Source organism: Biomphalaria glabrata, chromosome 5 (assembly GCF_947242115.1).
Source record: "Biomphalaria glabrata chromosome 5, xgBioGlab47.1, whole genome shotgun sequence".
NCBI classification, from domain to species: domain Eukaryota; kingdom Metazoa; phylum Mollusca; class Gastropoda; family Planorbidae; genus Biomphalaria; species Biomphalaria glabrata.
The window spans coordinates 43,738,993-43,756,262 of record NC_074715.1 but is presented as its reverse complement, the minus strand read 5'-3'; the positions used below and the strand labels follow the sequence as shown (position 1 = coordinate 43,756,262).

At 32.4% G+C, this 17,270-nt stretch overlaps 1 protein-coding gene across 3 annotated transcripts in view; it reads left to right on the top strand.

The window, feature by feature from the left end:
- LOC106063555 (uncharacterized) overlaps positions 1 to 17,270 on the top strand; it is a 38,713-nt gene that overhangs the window by 6,645 nt on the left and 14,798 nt on the right. For all 3 annotated transcript variants that reach the window (XM_056029777.1, XM_056029778.1, XM_056029776.1), the window contains exons 9-29: positions 643 to 815; positions 1,039 to 1,201; positions 1,326 to 1,466; positions 1,687 to 1,797; positions 1,893 to 2,090; positions 2,684 to 2,901; positions 4,085 to 4,176; positions 4,490 to 4,608; positions 6,323 to 6,475; positions 6,599 to 6,716; positions 6,809 to 7,067; positions 7,793 to 7,955; positions 8,085 to 8,201; positions 8,560 to 8,787; positions 8,988 to 9,052; positions 9,692 to 9,959; positions 10,167 to 10,292; positions 11,360 to 11,445; positions 11,808 to 11,919; positions 15,138 to 15,371; positions 16,337 to 16,480. In XM_056029777.1, the coding sequence (XP_055885752.1) occupies positions 643 to 815; positions 1,039 to 1,201; positions 1,326 to 1,466; positions 1,687 to 1,797; positions 1,893 to 2,090; positions 2,684 to 2,901; positions 4,085 to 4,176; positions 4,490 to 4,608; positions 6,323 to 6,475; positions 6,599 to 6,716; positions 6,809 to 7,067; positions 7,793 to 7,955; positions 8,085 to 8,201; positions 8,560 to 8,787; positions 8,988 to 9,052; positions 9,692 to 9,959; positions 10,167 to 10,292; positions 11,360 to 11,445; positions 11,808 to 11,919; positions 15,138 to 15,371; positions 16,337 to 16,480 (3,288 nt within the window). The remainder of the gene's footprint in view (positions 1 to 642; positions 816 to 1,038; positions 1,202 to 1,325; positions 1,467 to 1,686; positions 1,798 to 1,892; positions 2,091 to 2,683; positions 2,902 to 4,084; positions 4,177 to 4,489; positions 4,609 to 6,322; positions 6,476 to 6,598; positions 6,717 to 6,808; positions 7,068 to 7,792; positions 7,956 to 8,084; positions 8,202 to 8,559; positions 8,788 to 8,987; positions 9,053 to 9,691; positions 9,960 to 10,166; positions 10,293 to 11,359; positions 11,446 to 11,807; positions 11,920 to 15,137; positions 15,372 to 16,336; positions 16,481 to 17,270) is intronic.

Genomic DNA, 17,270 nt, shown 5'->3' with positions numbered 1-17,270 from the left:
CTTTTCTTCAAAGTGAGAGATATAGAAGAGATAGTGAGAATAGAAGACATGATGTGGAGTCCCTAACACATTTTGAACAGACTTTAAATAAAACTTTTGTTTACAAATCTAGAAGTAAAATGGTTGATAGTTATTGTATGTACTAAAGACTTAAGTTATTTTTGTTTTACATATTGATTGACTATAGTCTCCAGTTGACTTGAATTTAACATACAAATAGAAGAATCAAATACTATTTACTATTAAGATAAGATAAGATAACTTTTATTGATCCAATCAAATGGAAATTCAGTTTGACTGCAATTGACAACCTCAGCGTAAATACTGTACAATAGCAATATAGATGCCCAATATAGATGCACATACGAACGACATTCACACATGAAAAACACATACACACTCATAACCAAAATATTCTACTCTATAAGTATCATGTTACTACTGAACTTTCAGACGTAGTAGTTTTTAAAGTTAAATTCTCATTTTGTTTTGAAAGGAAATGGTTGTTCTATGTCCAGAGAAAAATGTCTACTCTATAACTAATATTCATGCTATAACAAAAGAATATTGTATTCTTATTAAATTGATATTTTATTTTGTGATTCCTCATAACTAATGAACATGTTTTTACTTCATTTGCAGATTATTTCCCAGCTTAAACAAGCAGCAGACAACAATTTAAACATTGCTTCCAGAGAGTCTTTGGTACACCTAGGAGTTGTGGTTGAAATGCTTAGTGTTAGTCCAAGAACTGTTATCAAATCTCTATGGGAGAAACTCACACACTCTCTTAATCAAACAGAACAACATGCTAGGTTTTAATGCATTTTTTAGATTCTATTTATTTAAATTATTTTGAATTCTATACTTATTATTAAAGGACTCTTTTCAGTGATAATGAATACCTTACGTCAGTGAAGAAAGTTATATAAAGTTATATTGGTGTTAATGGAGCTGCTCTTTAATCATAAAAATCTGTTGTTAGTGTTTTAACATCCTTTATTTTCACACTTAATCTTGGTCTTTATAACTTTTCAGAAAAATTTTATTTAATGTTTTGCCCCATGTTGGAACTGAGGCTGCTGTGAATCAGGTTTTAGATATTTGTTCACAAGACCTTGACTTTGAGAAATGTGCTATAGCTTTCAACATATTAACACTAAAGGCTACACCCACTGAAACATTAATCAACAAGTTCATAGTAAGTGGGATTCAATTTATATTTATATTTACTTTTACATTTCTATTTCATTTTCATACAAATCAAATGTTTTTGTTTTATTCACCATCTTACAAAGCAATCTTTTATTTTTATATTTGAACAGAGTTTGGTTAAACAGCAAGATAAGATGTCTCCAGTTATGAAGCAAACAGCTTACCTAAGTCTAGGCTCTCTAGGATATAAACTTGCTCAAGCAAAAAATAGACAACTTAAAGAGTTAATGAAAATTGAGCAACTGATGCTGGTTAGTTTTTTCGTTTTTACATTTAAAAAATATTACGATTAATAAAATGTTAAAACATATTTAGTTTGTAATTTGAATAGAAAAAACTATAGAAATCATTTTTAAAATGTAATTTAGCACTACAGATTACATATACAAAAGAAAGAGTCTGTTCCCTAATTAATTACAATATGTTATTTTAGTGGATTTCAGTTATTAATTGTTGTTGTTGTTTTTTCAGACTCTGCAAACTGAGAACAGTGAAGCCCTGGTTCAGAAGAAAAGAGAAGTTGAAGAAAAGCGTTACAAAATTGTCAACAGTTTTGACAAACTCGGAAAAAATATTGTTGATGTAATTTTGTTCTTAGTGCTTTAAAATATCTTAGCTTAAAAATTAATTTTAAATAGTTATAAAAAAAAACATAACAAGATTTAAAACTGTTTCAGACAATCAATGAATTGGTTGTAAGTGGTTCAAAACATAGCAAGATATTGGGCCTAAAAGCTTTGAGCAATTCAGGACTTCCTCATGCTGTTCCAATTTTCAATAAAATTCTGGCCAATCATGAACCGCACCTGTATTTTCGTATTCTTGCTGTTTTGGGACACAGAAGAATGTATTTTGACAGGACTGTGAGGGAAGAAGTATGAAAATATTTTACTTTCATTTAATGTGATTACCATTTAATTTAAATTATTTTTAGCTAATAGTACACATAAACAATTTTTATTTTGAGAAGGGAAAAGCTGCAGTTATTTAAAAAAAAAAAAAACAACTATTATACTACACGTTATCACCATGATGCTCACAATATCATGTTAAAAAATTTCAAATTTAAAATCTTTAACAAGTGTGCAGCTGATATATCACAGCATATATAATTTAATAAAAAGAAATACAGAAGAACCCAGATAATTTGAACTTGTATAGCTAAAAAAAATTTTGCTTCATTCATATTCACTTCATATGAAGTACCCTTACTTGATTATGCATTTACAATGGCATTAATTTTGTAGAATATCAGTTTTATCACAATTTCCCTAGTTGAATTGTAAATTGAGCTCTGATAATTTGAAGGTACACCCTATTCCCTTACAACTTAAAATAAAGTGGATTCTTCTCTATTCAATCTATTGAAGTTCCATTAAAAACTGAATTAATGGTCAATCTAATTATTCTGAGAGTCATAAAAGGAAGATTAACTTCTCAGTTTTCTTTATACTATATTTTTTTTCAGTCTTTGAAAACTTTGCTGGCAGTCTATAATGACAAGACGGAGGTGAATGAGGTCCGCAGCTGGGCTTTCATAACGTTGATGCAACTCCATCCAGAACTTCCTGTCATTCAGACTATTGCTAGAAATTTAAACTCAGAAAAGGATGCTTATGTTTCTGGTTTGGTTCTTAGCTATTTGTCTTCTCATGCTAACACAACATTTTATCCATTTACTACATTGTAAGTAAAACATATTTAAAGTTATATTCATGAAATTAAAATTTTAGCTATACGTAAAAGTCGATGGTGGAGCAGAGTATGATCCATTAGCTCCTGTACAATATTTTTATATATATTTATATTTTTTTTGAATAATTAAGTCCAATAAAGAAGGGCCTGGAACATGTAGGACATTTGAGACAATATAGCACACCTATGTCTAATCACAACAAATTTCCGTAAGGATCAATAAAGCAGTCTTAGTCTTAGTCTCAATAAGCACACACCTATGTCTCAATAAGCACACACCTATGTCTCAATAAGCATGGTAGTTTCCAATGTATCTTTGTGTTAATCAAAGCATCTTGTAGTGGAACTGTTTTTCTCATAAGAAAGATGACAATAGAGTGCTGGTATGATAGTCTCAAGAATTGTGACTATTGTGACCTGAGAAGGAACGGTATAATTAGAATAAGAATAAAAGTTATAATAGCCCTGACAGGCATATTGAAATCTCATCTTTACATAAACATTATAATTGGATTGTGTTTTAAATGCCATTGACAAAAACAGTATAAAGATCCTACTTACAAGATGAAACAGTCCTGATTGTATTATTTTAATTTTCTAAACATTGGTAATAATGTCAGCTTTCTTAATAGGGTTATATATAATGCAAGTAAACAAGATTTTTTCTTCCTTGAATAAAAATAACTGTCTTCGTGGCCCTCAGGTTGAGAAACCTTGCTTAAGGGTATCTTATAATACTAAAATTATTTTTTGAATATTCAAATTCATAGTTTACTATTACAACATTATCCTCTCCATTGCCAGTCATTTACTAAAACCACAGTCCTAGACAAAACTAAGTTTATTTTATTACAAAGTACTAATTATTTTGATCTACAAGTTATATAATAACATCTGCCTGCTTTATTAAGACTTTTATAAATTTTGATAGCGTATTGCACTACTTTAATTCTACTTGGATTCTTCTGTCTATAAACATCATTTCAAATTAATAAAATTTTAGCTCTAAAAGAAACAGCAATTTAGTTCCTCATATATATACTGATGCTTAGTTGAACATTATGAGGACTACATTAATTTTGATTATTTTTACTTCAATAATAAATGAGCTTGCATTTGTTCCAAACTGTCATGTTTAATCAGTCTATACATTCACATCACTTTTTTTTTAAAGTGTCAAAAACTGTTCTGATGCCCTCAAGTTTGCTCCAAGGTCAAATCTAAATTATCAGCGATCTTTTACAAACCTTGTGACCAAAATGTATGGTAAGACAATATTGATTCTTTCATGCTACAAAATGGATATTATTTATTATATATTAGTGTGAATTTTCAGAACCTAATATTTTAATTGATTAGCTGGAAATTAAAAAGACTGAAAGTTCTGGTTTAAATGTTCTTCTTCTTCTAGCCCGCTTTTTGCTGCTTAGCTGTCAGCTCTTTTGCAGACTGTGCCAAGGAAAAATAGTGTGCGGTTTTCTTCAGTTATTCAGCACTGCCGCACAGAGTGTTGATTATGTTGTTTATGTTTAAATGTTAAAAAAAAATGTATGAAATGTTTACTTCTATTATATTCTAGATAGTGCTAAAATTGGCAAAGTCCTGAGTGTCACTTCCATAGGATCAATGAATCGGTTTGAGAGTTGGTCATTCAATCTGGACACATATGTCTTTGGACTTTACAGCAATTTCCTTGAGGTAGAGATATGAATTAATATTCATTCCTATGAACTGTTTTAATGTTTCCTAAAGTATTGTTTCACATTGTAGATCTATTTTTGTTGCTGTTGCTAATTTGCATTCAAATGGAAGTTAGTTACTGTGATAAAATGTCTAAGCACTTGCTATGTATAACTTTTCATTTGCATCAGGATGCATTTAAAAGTTACTATTCTTCTTCTCTATTAACTTCTCCTTATTTTATTTACTATGTTATGAGCATACACTTCCTCTATCTCCATTCACTGGCTTAAAGAAATTAGCTGCCTGTTAGTTTATGTACATGAGTTATTATTACTTATTATTTCTTTCACTGCTAAGTTATCTTCCCTTAGCACAAGTAGAAATGTTGGAAAGTGAGTGACAACAGACTGACTGTGCCTCAAAAGGTTTTGCAGCTATGCTTGTTTCCCTGGATAGATGACAGCTTGTCATAGGTTCTCCCATTCAAACAATTTTAATTCCTTGAGTTGACATAGACAAAGAATGTGACACAAAAGTGAAACAATGAGAAATGATGGAAATCCTTGGAGAGATGTGACAAAGCTTTTGCATTACCTGTACTGCAACAATCCGTTGGGATGGTTAAGACATACTTACTTAGACTTAGATCCTCCCACGTCATTGGGCGGAAAGCTGTCTCCACAAAGATCTGTCACTGGCAATGTCAGAAGCCTCTTCCCAACTGGTGTCTAAAGTCCTCTGTGAAAGTGTCGCACCAAGTTATATGTGGACATCCCTGTTTGTGCTTTCCTCATAATAGTCTCCATGTCATCACAACTCTTGGTATGCATAGCTCATTTTGTTGGAGAACATGTCCCACAAACCCCAGGGGATGCTCTGCCACAACTTCACTAAGTGGTCGACTCCAAGTTGGGCATAGGATTTCCTTGTTTGACACCCGATCTCTATAACTGATTTCTAAAATCCTAAAATGGCAAAGAGCACAAAAAGATGGGATATGTTATCTTATCAGTGCATATTTTGCCCAGTTCCATCTGAACTATGACTCCCAATGCCATTATTACGGAGAGTCAAAGGAAACAGTATTACATGTCTTGCATGACTGGAGGACCTGTTCGGAAAGTCAATTTACTTGTATGGTGGCTATGAGGCATTAGGCAGCATGACATATTCTCTTATTGCACTTTGGGAGGAGTAGTCTTTCCTGCTCATTTGCCAAATGGAGTTCATCTCAAGTCCCAGCTTCATCCTTTCAAGACAGAGCAGCCATCATCACCCTTTGCCATAGCGACATGTCCTCTGCTGTTACCCTAGCCAGTCATCATTCCTTAGCTCGGACAGCTCTGATGTTGCATTGATCAAATATATATTTAACTCAAATTTTTTAAGGATCAGGAAAAATGTCTCATCTATAACTAGTTCAGTGACTATTCATTTCCAGCAACACCTGAGTAGGTACTACAAACAAATTTAACGAACATTCTTAATTCAATAAAATAGCCAAAAACGAAATAAATAACTACTTGTCACAGTCACCCACTAAATTCTAATCATATTGGCAAGTGTGTGACAGACCTTTTTCTGTATTGTAATTAGTGCCATCACATCATGAAATCACAGTAGAAATTGTGATAAAACCAGACTTTGCATTCCCTTTTTTTTCCTTTCAATGCTACAGTTTGTAACTTTTTCTTGTATTTTAAGTGCAACTATTATTTTTTTTGTGTAGGTTGGCATTAATTCTATGGAAGTAAGCCAGTTTCTTAACAAACTATTTGGCCCACAAGGTCTACTAACAATGAATAAATCAATCTTTGACATGTTGAAACGGAACAAGAAAAGTACATCACCTCAAGAAATGATTGAAGATATATTTAAAGTTGTAAGTAGACTCTGGAATTTTCAAATTCATTATCATATTTTTTGTTTTTTTAAATTTTTGTGAATAAAAAGTATCTTTTTAAAAAAAGAAATGAAATAAATGTTACTTTATAATTTTCCTCAGCTTAAAATCCAATCTAGAAAGGGTGGAATGCCTGCTGCACATCTATACCTGAGAGTGATGGGTCATGAACTGAGATATCTGGATCTGTCTGAATATATCAGCTCTCTCATGGCGAATGGTACATATGCTACTTAGTAGTTTTGTACTGACATAAAAAATATGAACCTTTACTTTTGTAATAAATACAAATGAACAAATTATTTTTTTTAGGCAAAATGTCCATTTACAACAACTCAAGTAGTGTCTTCCCAAGTCTTCCACTAGATGTCAAGACCATGTACTACTTAATGAACACAAAGATGACCCTCCCAACTGAGGCTGGCTACCCTGTGTCTTTAAAACTTAAAGTCTCAAAAACCTTAAATGTAAAGGGTTCTGTGTCCTTGTCTGTTGAGCCCAGCATTTTTGAGGATGAAAGGATGGGTTGGCCACCGAAGAAAGTTTCTGCATCACTTGACTTTAGACCTAAGTAATTTTCATTTTATTTCAATATATAGACATCGTATCTTGTAAATTACAGATGTTCCTTTAAAAGAGAAGATAATTACATCCTTCTTCTTCATCTTTACTTTAGTCATATAAACTGTTTGGGCTCCACACAAGATCTGTTGCCCACCTTTCTCCATTCCTCATTAGATTTTTACCAAATTATTAAATTTTTACTATCCTTACTATTTTAACTGTGAATAGACCTTGATTTTAATGATTTTACTGTATAGAATTTAGCCCTTGTTATGTAGAGAGAGAGTAGTCCTTAAGGGAATGCAGGCACGACATGGCCTAAATTGTGCTGATGTGCCTAAAATCAAATCAAATCCATTCCTCATTGAATTTCTTTCAATGACAGGCCTTGTCCATTCTTTGATGTTGTCTTCCGATCACTTTCTCTTTCTGCCTCTTCTTCTTTTTGCAGAAGTAAGGTCTTTGTGAGCCCTGAAAATCTAATGATATGGCCATAGAGTTAAAGCTTGTTTTTTTTTATTTATAGTAACAAGTAGGTCATCGTGGGGTCCTGTTTCTGTATTAATTCTGCTTCTGATTTCTTCATTTTTGATGTAGTCTTTGTAGTGATACCTAGGATTTTCTTTATACACTGTTACAAACACAAACACGTTAATAGCGCTAAGAATTGATATTTCTAAAATAAGGTTTGTCTGTAATGCTTAATGTAAATTCTTATATGTTCTCTCTTAGAGGTGTCATGGAAATTTATGGATCTATGGGACTAGATGCACATTATATGAAACGAGTAGCATCATTTCGTGCACTTGTAGAGTTTGCTATGCCCATTCAGAAAAACATTTCTTATGATCTATCTGCTAGAAAGTTTAAATTAGTCAGCATTGTCCCAGAGCTTGTAAGTGAATGTTAATTTTTATTTTTTTTTAATCTTTCCATTTTTGAATTTGACATGCATTTCTTGATAATGATCTATAAACAGACATTAATGAGTAGTTGTTTTTTTTGTTGTTTTTTTTCAATCCAGAATAAACCTTTAGTAAAGTTTTTGATACAACAATATGCTGAGTCAGTGACTTTAACAAATAACTTTACTGCAACACATGTTGATCAGCTACCTTTGTGTGCTCACAAAGTTATCCCAGTAAGTACTGTTAACATACCTTTGAACACATTCAATAGTAATCCTTCATTTTCATATTTGAAGAATTATATTCAAATTTATTTTAACTTTTTTTTTTTATATTCAAAATCTCGAGGGCTATCAAAATAATTGGCTGATATTTGCATGATTGTAATTTGCTGTATTTGAGAAATTTAGTCAAAGACCATGTACATTTTTTTTAAACTTTATATTTTGTATATGTTTTATCAACAGACTTCTACACACATAAATTATTTATAATTCTACAATTAAGTAATACATTAAATAAATAAAATATTTTCTTCACTCAAAGGTATACATAATTTACTGTGATTGCTTTCTTTATATTTGTGCCTAGATAAACAAGTTCTATGATTTAAATGTCCTGGGCTACAAAGTTGGATTTGTTGGACAACTTCCATATCAGTTTGACTGGCAGAACCCACTCCACATCATGGGTGGTAAGACATACATCAGGCTAATGAAGAAGCCCATGAAAGATAGTCCTAAAGTGGTCACTCTTACTGGTCAGTTAGTCTTCCCATTAGAGATCAATTCTGCTGCTCAGAATTTCTCCAGAGATGAGGTATTTAGTATGAATATTGATAGTCTTTGCTTTTAAATTTTGAAATGAAATTTTAGTAGTAACCTTTGATGTTAAAAACAGTTGTTATCTTGCAGCTCTAAATGAATTACCTTAAGTTATGGTGATCTAAAGCTGCATAAAGTTTCAATATCTTTGTCAATGCTAAATATGTAGAGCTTAAATAATCAAAACTATTCCAGGTGAACCAGAGAGTTCCAATAAGTAAAGTGACCAACTCTTTTAACCAAGAAGAGACTTCTTATAGGCAAGTTATGTTCAATATTTATCAGATGAAGACTTGATAAAGTCTCACAGTTCTAGCAATGTAACTTGACATCATCTTCAAGATTTTAATCTTTAACTAAATCTACAAAATGAAGTTGAAGTTTAGTTTTAGTTCAAATCATATAATTTTTTTAGAATAATCCTTTATATTTATTTATTTTTTTAATTCAGTCATAAAAATTATTTTATTTTAAAGTTCATTAGCTAAGTAATCATTTGTTTATACTCAAGTTTTGGTTCTGAAGGAGATAAAAATAAATTGCAATGCCTGTTTTATTAGATTTGGTGCTGTTTATTATTTCTAATTGAAATAGAACAGTTCCACTTTAATTTGTATTATTAATTTTTTTTGGTTGTCCATTAACAATGGAGAGCATGTTATAGTGAGGATACTTTTTTTTAAATTAATCAAATTTTTTTATTTTTATTTATGGTATAAGTAGTCATCATATCAAAGCAGTAATTTTTAGAAAATCACTGATCAAATAATGTATTTATTTAGTATAATTATAGTGTTTTCAAGTAGTTCAGTTGATAATTTAATTAGCCAATGTATGTTATACTTTTTTCTTATTCTATTGATGTGCTAAATAATTCTGAATTCTCTTTTAACTTTTAGCGACCCAGTGGACCTGGATAAAGAAGCTATCTCCATGCATCAGTTAATCAATAAATTTGAAGATGTCACAGAAAGAACAACCATTCCTCTGCATCATGTACCTGAAACACGAGGCATTATTTTAAGCCTAGATGCAAGTACTCACAAAACAGTCAGAAAAAGTCAAGTAGAAGCTCTATGGAGTAGATTAGATAATGGACGAATAGCTTCAGCTTTTATCAGACTTTGGAAATCTCCAATGCCAGATTATACACCAAAAGAATGGCAGGTAAGATATAGTTGCTAGAGTATTATCTATTTTTGAATATTTTCTATTTTAGTTTTCTTTTAACATTGTATTTAAATATTGGTAGCCTATATACCTACTCTTTTTTACATAAAAAGTTTGTTTCATTAACATATTACACAATTTCTTGTAATAAAATAATGTATTTGGAAAGAAATGTAGGTATACATTTTATTTTTTTCTGATTAGATGGTGACAGAATTTAGAAAGACTTACCCAGTTAAGGTTCATGAGCCCAAAGACACACTCTCAGCTACTTGGCAAAAAGAAATTTTAAGAGATCTGCAATATTCAGTTAGCAAGAGCTCTCATCAGGTAGGCTGATTTCTATTTTAACTATCATGACGTTGTATTTTGTTCTTTTTTTGTCTATGTCAGAAATGAATTACTTAACAATTTATAATTTAAGATCTTACATCCTATAGAATTCTTACACCATCAAAACTGATCTGCTTACCAAAACATATCTAACAATGTTGCTATTTTATATTAGTAAAATATTAATGGGGAAACAACTTCAAATAACAAAGGAGTCAAAATCAACATTTTTCTTATACAAACTTATAGGCCTACAAACTTAACAGTTTAATTTGGTTAATTTTTACTGTGTAACAATACAAATTCTCTTTACATATACAAGAACTTATTGGCAAGGCAACATGTCTTCCAAACTTTTGTGCCTGTTACACAGTCTTATAAAATGAGTGCCAAAAACAACACACACAACCCTATGAAATTTAAATGAAACTTTTTTCAACCAAAATGTGCTAGCAAAGTTGGAAAAATCATAGAAAACAACCACCAGCCACTCCATTATAACCATGTCAAGTCATCGTGAAATGGGCAACTTCTGTCCATTTAGGCCAGAACCAAATGGTGCAAAAGCTATTTTTTTCCATACTCTGTCAGACTGTATCAGCACTACTTTTTGACTAGGGAATTTGAAAAAGATCAAAATGTCTGTCTGTAGTCACTCAATGAACTTCTCTGTGTGTTGTGTCTATTCATATTTTAGAATGTTGCTGAATGGAGAATGGAGAAAGAGAATTGATAGATCTTGTGTGGTGCTCCAACGGCTCTACAGACTAAAGGACTTAGCTGATTCTTAAATGTTTTTCTCAAATAAATAAGCACTGCCAATGGCTTTATTGCTAATGAAGCACTAACAATAAAATTTAGGTTTAGTATGATATGGAGATTCTGAAGGAACTTTCTTAACTAATATTTTATAAAACCACAAGAAAAAAAATTAGAAAAATGTTTTTTTTTTTCAAATTGATTATAAATTTTACTTGTTGTTTTTATTTTTAATAATCAAACATTTTAACTGATTTTAAGTTTTGTAAAAAAAAAAAGATATTGTAATCTTATGTCATTGACAGGCTTCTAATTATCTTCTTCATTCAACACTTCTGAGTGAAATCAATGAGTTGAATTATCCTGCAATGATGAGGACACCAACTTCCAGGTTCGGTTTTAATTCTAAGACACATGATCTTTTGTTTTGTTTATTTAGCACTGATTGTTTTTTTAGTGTGTACTCTATTGAGCTAGAAAAGGATAGGGTTAGGGTGTCTAGTGTTTCAAGATACTGTCTGCAAGAGGTTTAATAAATGTTTCTGTTTAGGTAAAATTAGTTGCTTGAATTCCTATATTTGTCATTTGCTTTGAACTAGGTAGCTATTAATTACTTAATTGTAGAGAATATATGATATGCACATTGTCACAGCACCCTACGACAAAAGTCAAGGGACAGACAATGATGAGTAGACAATACCACAGCTATTATGTCATGCTGTGGTCTAATCTTCTATTTTATTTTTAAAACAGATTATTAGATAATCTAGTTCCAGAACAGTTGTACATGGTCATGGATAAAGTGGAAGTTTCTAAAAATAGGTGGCAGAAATACTGGGCCAAGCTTGTTTCTCTACATGAAAAAGTAAGTCTCATGATCTGTTGTTTCACATTTGAGGCTCTCATGTTACACGCTTTTACACTGACAAACATTGCAACAATCTAAGACTTGAAATGTATCTATTTACAGAGATGTGTTACATATCTTTAAGATAGTATTTGCACACATCAAAAAACAAAAAAATATAATAATACATTATTTTCTTATTGACTAAGAAAGATTACATATTACCTACTTAGCAAACAAAAAAAAAGAACATAGCAATCTCATCTGCCTTTAACAATGACCTACATTCCTTTTATATCTTATTTTCCTATAATTAATACCTTATCTCTTTTAGAATTCATAATGACGTATGTTCCTACATACATCTATACTTTTCTAATGATTCATTCATTTATTTTCTCTTTAAGTACTGAAACTCCTATTTTAACCTTAACCTAGCTACCTTGCAAACCCTTAACTTAAACGGAAACACTGCTATGTTCAACAATTTTAAAGCACAACAAGCTTCAATAAAATACTAAACCCCCAAATGCTAGCTACTTTTTCTATATCCAAAAAAAACAAAACAAAAGAAAGGCAACATTCTTCTTCTTCTAGCCAGCTTTTTGCTAAGCTGTCAGTTCTTTTGCAGACTGTGCCAAGCAAAAAAAGTGTGCTGTTTTCTTCAGTTGTTCAGCACTGTGTACAGAGTGTTGGTTATGTTGGGCTGTAGTGGAAGTAGGGTATGCCTAAGGTGGATTAGGATGGGGCATTCAAAGAGGATATGGTTTACGGTTTCATAAGGGTGGGCATTGTGGCTACAAAGGGGGAGTTGTGTGGAATTTATTTTGTTTAGATGGTAATTTAACAGAGGTGTTTGTCCTGTTCTTAATTGAAAGATTGTAGATTGCTCTTTGCCGGGGGTGAAAGTGGGGATAAGCTCCCACTTTCCAAGAAATGCTCCCATGGCTTGTATCTGTAAATGCCTATGACAGTCAAATCCAGCTCCTGGCCTTCACGTGTGATTTTCCCAAAAATCGAATGGGACCTGTTCTTACAAACTGACAGGAGAAGGGATGAAAGGCGGAACACTGGCACCTCAAAACCAGTTTAGCTTCGTGTTGATGGGGCATGCCAGCCTGAATAATGCAACCCATCTAGGAGAAGGAAAACTCTGACTCCAAACCTCCACTTTGTGGCGATACTCCCCTGTATGGATATCTGGGCTTGGAAATGACTAAGAGTAATAAATAACCCCACTGCCTTTCCACTTGCATTTCACTAAGCGAATAATAGCAGACCTTTCCCTCCCCCCCTCTAGGTGCTTTTGATGGAAGTCTGGACTGCATTACTCCAGATCACTGGCGGATCCAGAACTTTGGAGTGGGGTGGGCGATTTTTTTCAAAACCCTAACCCTAACGCCCATTAAACCCTAACCCTATGCATAAACGTGCGTACAACATATATATATATATATATATATATATATATATTCGATATATGAGAATAAAACAAGACTGTTTCTCAATCTTCGGCGAAAAAAACAGAAAAAAAAACAGTCTTTCTCTTGCAAGCTTGGGGGTCTGGGAGAGCGCTTTATCTTATCTTATCTTATCTTATATAATACAGACGTTACTTCAAAAAAGAAGATGATTACGTCCTACGCGTCATGCATTTAGTCATGCATATTAACCAATGACTTAAATTCTGCCAAGTCACTGGTTTTCCTGGCTAGCTCAGGCAACCCATTCCATGCTCTAATAGCACTAGGGAAGAAGGAGTATTTGTACAAATTTGTCCTAGCATATGGGACGAGGAATGTGCCTTTATCTTTGTGTCTTTCAGAGTATTTTATTAAATTTTGTTTTTGTATTTGAAGATTATGGTTCAGTGTTTTATGTATTATTGCTACTTTACTTTTGAGCCTTTTTAAGCTTCCTCGGTGGGGTTCGGGGCGAAGCCCCGACGCCCAAAAGCGTTTTCTTGCATTTTTCTCTGCAGAAACGCATTCTTCTGACATCTACAGCTCATTATTTATCAGTGGGGTTCAAGGCGAAGCCCCGACGCCAAAAGCGTCGTCTTGCATTTTTCACTGCAGAAACGTATCCTCCTGACATCTACAGCTCATTATTTATCAGTGGGATTCGAGGCGAAGCCCAGACGCCAAAAGCGTTGTCTTGCATTATTCACGGCTGAAACGCATTCTTCTGACATCTACAGCTCATTATTTATCAGTGGGATTCGGGGCGAAGCCCAGACGGCAAAAGCGTTGTCTTGCATTTTTCACTGCAGAAACGCATCCTCCTGACATCTACAGCTCATTATTTATCAGTGGGATTCGGGGCGAAGCCCCGACGCCAAAAGCGTTTTCTTGCATTATTCACGGCTGAAACGCATTTTTCTGACATCTACAGCTCATTATTTATTAGTGGGGTTCGGGGCAAAGCCCCGACTCCAAAAGCGTTTTCTTGCATTCTTCACTGCAGAAACGCATTCTCCTGACCTACAGCTCATTATTCATTCTATTATAAAGTGCCTTTTGAATAATGAGAAAAATATTCTAGCCTACACTAAATGCCAAGGAATTTTAAGAAAGGCAACATCAATCACCATAACAGTCTAAACCCACCCCCACCCTATAATAGAGTATATCTTAAAATTCATATATTCATATAGTTAATATTATTAGCTTTATTCCTTATACATTGGGGGGAAAAAGAGTTGAAAGTAAATGATCTCCCCTTAATTAACCACATGTCTGTCATATAGTTTACCATGTCTGTCATATAGTTTACCACGTCTGTCATATAGTTTACCATGTCTGTCATATAGTTTACCACGTCTGTCATATTGTTTACCACATGTCTGTCATATAGTTTACCATGTCTGTCATATAGTTTACCACGTGTCATTGTTTACCACATGTCTGTCATATAGTTTACCACATGTTTATCATATGGTCTCCTCCACCCATATTAGCTTCAATTTAGTACGCTCTATGATTGCCATGAGACCTTTGACCTCCTATCAACTGATATTTATCTCATTATATGCATTTTTTGTAATGGTATTATGGATTATGTTCTCTAGATTGTGATAAGTCTTGTCATACTTTTGTATATTTAGCTAGTTAAATTTGTTGAAAAAATTTTCAAATATGGTAAACATTTTTTTTCTAGACGTTTTGTTGCAGCTTGTACTTTCTTTTTTTTTTTAACATAAAATTATAAAATGGTAATAAAACTATTTTGAAAAGGTTAATGAGGAAAAGAAGCGCTTAGTTGATCCTGATGACTCGAAGCGTGACTCCAACATTTTGTGCTATATAAATAAAGTCCTGAAGATACAGTCAACTATGAACTTTGACCTTGATGAAATCATTAAAGAGAAATCTGTTCATTGTTCAGAGCTGCCTATAATTCAATGGATTCATTTCTACTATACAACTATGATCAACGATCTCACTGAACTTATTCCTGGATATATTACTGTATGTATACATTTATATTTAGCATAGGCCCTATTAAATAGTGAACTAAGTCATTGATAAGGACTATTTAAATGCACATTCTACAAAAAAAAATATCTTAGGTCTCTTTTAGTATAACAAAGATGACTGCATGAATTCATGAAAACGTTTTCTATATCCAAATATATATATAGAGAGAGAGATTGAGAGAGAGTGTGTACTTTGTACTTTATCTTATTGTCACTATAAACACTGAGCTTAGATTAAGACCTTTTCAGTATAATGCATTAAATAGATTAAATAGGTCATAGTAAAAACACAAAAAAACTTAAATCATTATCTTATCTTATCTTATATAACACAGACATTACTTCAAAAAAGAAGATGATTATGTCCTACACGTAATGCATTTGGTCATGCATATTAACCAATGATCTAAATTTTGCTAAGTCGCTGGTTTTCCTGGCTAGCTCAAGCAACCTATTCCATGCTCTTCTAGCACTAGGGAAGAAGGAGCATTTGTACAAATTTGTCCTAGCATATGGAACGAGGAATGTGCCCTTATCCTTGTGGCTTTCTGAGTATTTTATTAGATTTTGTTTTCATATTTGAAGATTATGGTTCAGAGCTTTATGTATAATTGCTACTTTACTTTTGAGTCTTCTATTCTGAAGGCTTTCTAAATTTAGTGATTTTACTAAAAGTGTTACTCAAGTTAAATGTGAATATTCATTTGTTATGAATCTCACTGCTCTTTGTTTGTGTCTGTTCCATCATAAAATATGAATTGTTACAAAAATTGACATCTCACAATAATTTTACAATTAAGAATGGGGCTGTGGGATAGGCCTATATCAATATACATAGCAGTTAATAGGCTTAAATATTTTGTGATAATTTCTTTGTTCATTCTAATTTATATATATTTTATAAAATATCTTTTCATCCATCACTATAATACTAATTACTACCATTAATCCCCTCAGAAAAATATTGTTTTAACACAAGTTCAAAACATTCAGAACTTGATGAAACAAGCCAAAGAAAACCAGGAGTCCATAATTAAAAAAATGAAACAAGTCTTCACATTGACTTTGTCTGACAATGAAGAGAAACAGATTAAGGAAAAGGTAAGATTTGTCAGACACCAGGTTAGCGTTGCAGCTCTATCATAATATGAAAACTATTGACAGGGTCCTGGCAACTCTCACTAGATATGAATGTGCACTTGTTCCATTTCAGAATGTGTCAGAAAACATCCAATGGTGGATAGTTAAATGTTGTGAAAGGAAGGTTAAAGTAGTCTTTCTTTGGAGGAGTTAAACATAAATACCAAGAGGAGATAATTCAAAAGATTAAGAAGCTAAAAGATAGGAAAATTGCACAGCAGTAAAGTTGTTTTTTCACTCACTCATAAGAAGCCTGTGACTAAAGTGAAAAAAAATTGTTATATAACTTGTGAAGTTTTCATGTGTAGCAATGAACATTATATGTAACTGGCTATCAGGTGTCATTGAGTAAATGTTGTAGAATAAGATATTCTTTTTTTTACATGCTTTTGTTTTGCTCTAATTCACTCCTCAGCTTTTGTTGACATTGGCTATTTAATGGGATTCTTCTTACAGGTTATATTTAATTATAGAACACATTAGGAATATTAAAATAAGCCATATGGTTATTGTTTGATTGGAAGAAATTTTTTTGTCTCAATACAAAGATAAACCAATCTTATCTTATCTTATATAATACAGACATTACTTTAAAAAAAAAGATGATTACGTCCTAAGCGTCATGCATTTAGTCATGCATATTAACCAATGACCTAAATTCTGCTAAGTCACTGGTTTTCCTGGCTAGCTTAGGCAACCCATTCCATGTTTTAATAGCACTAGGGAAGAAGGAGCATTTGTACAAATTTGT